Consider the following 2958-nt stretch of genomic DNA (forward strand, 5'->3'; position numbering starts at 1 on the left):
TAGCAAAGTTATGGAACCAACCTAAGGGTCCCATCAGGAGATGACTGGATAAAGAAAATGTGGTGTATATACTTATATACATATACATACACATATATGCATACACACACACATGCACACCACGGAATACTACTCAGCCACAAAAAAAGAATGAAATCTTGTCTTTTGCAACAACATGGATGGACCCGGAGGCCATTAAGTGAAGTAATGATACAGAGAGTCAAAAACCACATGTTCTCATGCCAGGCACGGTGGCTCACGCTTGTAATCCCAGCACTTTGGGAGGCTGAGGCGGGTGGATCACGAGGTCAGGAGATCGAGACCACGGTGAAACCCCGTCTCTACTAAAAATACAAAAAAAATTAGCCGGGCATGGTGGCGGGCGCCTGTAGTCCCAGCTACTCGGAGAGGCTGAGGCAGGAGAATGGCGTGACTCCGGGAGGCGGAGCTTGAAGTGAGCCGAGATCGCGCCACTGCACTCCAGCCTGGGTGCCTGGGTGACACAGCAAGACTTCGTCTCAAAAAAAAAAAAAAAAAAAACCACATGTTCTCATAAGTGGGAGATAAACAATGTGTACACATGGACATGGAGAGCAGAATCATAGACACTAGAGCCTTCAAAGATGGAAGTGGGGTGACAGATGGGAAAGTATTTACTAGGTACAATGTATACTATTTGGGTGAGGGTATAGTAAGCCCAGATTTCACCACTATGCAATATATCCCTGTAATAAAAATGACATAGACATAAATCTATAAAAATTACAAAAAGTTTCTCAAAAAAGATTGGTAGTCAGAAGCTCTGAATTCTAGATGTGCTTTTTCACCTATCTCATTTTGTAAATGTAGTGTATGAATCTCAAAATTTAACAATAGACAATTTTAAAAATACCAAACTGCCAAAATTAAACCATCTTTTTAAATATCTAAGTTTTTTGGCCAACTTGGCTCTACCACTTGATTTCCAAAGGGATTAGTGGTTACTCATCCACAGTTTAATTGTTTTGTCATTTTCTAATGCTGCTGATGCGATGAGGTTTTCTGTAGGATGACAAGCTGCTGAGATCACGACATCTGTATGGCCTTGTAATTTCTGTACAATCTCTTTAGTCTGAAGGTTCCAAATGTAAACCAGGTTATCCTCAGAACCAGACACAATCCACTTTCCACCAGTAACTGAAAAATTGGCAAATATGCAATATTTCTCATTCTTATGACCAGTGTATGTTTTCAGGCATCTGCCTCTGCTATAATCCCATAGTTTAAGAGCGTTGTCCAAAGTTGCAGTGAGAATGTATTTACCATTTGGAGAAAATTTTACAAAAGAGACAGGAGGGTTATCATCATCAACGAGCGTTTTTAAACACTGACCTGATGCAGCATCCCAGATTCTACAGAGGCCATCATAGCTACCTGACACTATCAAGGACCCACTACAATTAAAATGAACAGCAGAAACTGGGTCAGAATGAGCAGACAAAGTCTTGAGACACTTTCCTGTTTTCACCTCCCATATTTTCACAGTCTCATCAAAAGATCCCGAGATTATAAGGTTGGATGGCGGATTGAAGTTACAACAAAAGACATAATTACTGTGCCCCTTCAGTGTTTTCAAACATTTTCCAGATCTCACATCCCATAATTTTAGAGTTTTATCATCTGAGGCAGAAACAAGACGACTGGAATCTGATGACCAGGCAACATCCGATATTTCCAAATTATGACCATAGAGTGTTTTCTCATATTTTCCATCATATGCTCCCCAAATTATGATTAGCCTATCAGCAGAAGAACTTGCTAGCCATTCTCCATTAGGACTAAACTTAACTGATGACACTGCATCCGTGTGTCCCACGAGAGTACATTTGAGAGCATAGTTTGGGTTTTCAGGCACTTCCTTGCTCTGACTGGCCGATGAGGAGAGGGCCAACTGTGCTTTGGCGTCTCCTGACTCCTTGGTTGCCATGGCTCTGAAGCTCCAAGTTAGGTGTACTAGGCGTTCAGCCCTGAACCAGGCAGTCCAGTACTTTGGCTTTCTGCCCAGCAAAATGAAGATAAACGCACTGGATTTTAAAATGTACAGTTTTGAAAGCTTAAAGTTTCTGGACAGTCTTCAAACTGTGAAATAGACGGAATCAGCAGCACGGCTTGGACTTCAGGTTTTCATCTTTTTGTTAAGCACTTGAGAAATACTGTTAGAAGGATCCTGTGCGCTGTCAGCAAGTGGGACACAGATGTTCGGCATTCCGTTAATATGTAAAGCCTTCAAAGCAGGGGCGACGCGAGGGGCACTCTCTACAGAAAGTATTCGTGTCACCGCCGCCCCCCTCCCCAGGTCGAAATGTTTCAGAATGCTGAGCAGCCCTACCAGTCAGGCTAGGTACTTGAAGAGGAATGAACCGCCCCTTTTAGCGGATTTCAGAAGCTAAAAGCCTACGAAGCCACCGAAACTGGAAACTCTGGCCTGTCGGCTACTTTTGCACGTACCAGCAGGTGTGCACTGCGGCGTCAATCTCCAACAAAGCCGGAAAAGCAGCCTGGCGCATGTGCAAAGGAAGTCCCTCCTACCACTACCGAGCCGAGATGACCAATGGGAGACGGCCGTCTGCGCCTGCGCAAAAAAGTCGCCAACGTTTATTTCCGGTCTTTTTCGCCCCGCCCTTCAAATGCGAAAGCGACTACCTTCTTGTGTGAGTGCAATAGCTGGACAGGGTCTGTTCCAGACCCGACTGAATAGTGTGGGAAACAGTGGATCGTTATTTCAAAAAACCATTACTTTTTGGAAATTGTCACAGAGAAGGACTGCATTTGCTGATGCCTACCTTAGCTGCAGGCTTAGGCCCACACTTGACGCGTAAGCTGCCTAAACGGCAGCTAACGTAGATCCACCCAGACGCCGGAAACAGGGGAAGCTCCTGCTTTGCATGGGTTCCGCTCTCTCCTGTTTGTTGTGGTGTG

General features: G+C 44.4%; 1 protein-coding gene across 2 annotated transcripts; it reads right to left on the bottom strand.

Annotated features, from left to right (window-relative positions):
- Window positions 1-900: 900 nt before the first annotated feature.
- WDR5B (WD repeat domain 5B) lies at window positions 901-2563 on the bottom strand. Of its 2 annotated transcripts, XM_055259303.2 has the most exons (2): window positions 1789-2548; window positions 901-1659 (listed from the first exon to the last, which is right to left on the bottom strand). In XM_055259303.2, exons 1-2 carry the CDS (start codon window positions 1964-1966, stop codon window positions 974-976), a joined length of 864 nt encoding a protein of 287 aa, XP_055115278.1. In that variant the 5' UTR covers window positions 1967-2548; the 3' UTR covers window positions 901-973. The 2 variants fall into 2 exon arrangements, with proteins under 2 accessions (XP_055115278.1, XP_063486737.1); XM_063630667.1 differs by having other exon boundaries at window positions 901-2563.
- Between the last annotated feature and the right edge of the window lie 395 nt (window positions 2564-2958).

Source organism: Symphalangus syndactylus, chromosome 21, assembly GCF_028878055.3.
Source record: "Symphalangus syndactylus isolate Jambi chromosome 21, NHGRI_mSymSyn1-v2.1_pri, whole genome shotgun sequence".
In the NCBI taxonomy this organism is placed as follows: Eukaryota; Metazoa; Chordata; class Mammalia; order Primates; family Hylobatidae; genus Symphalangus; species Symphalangus syndactylus.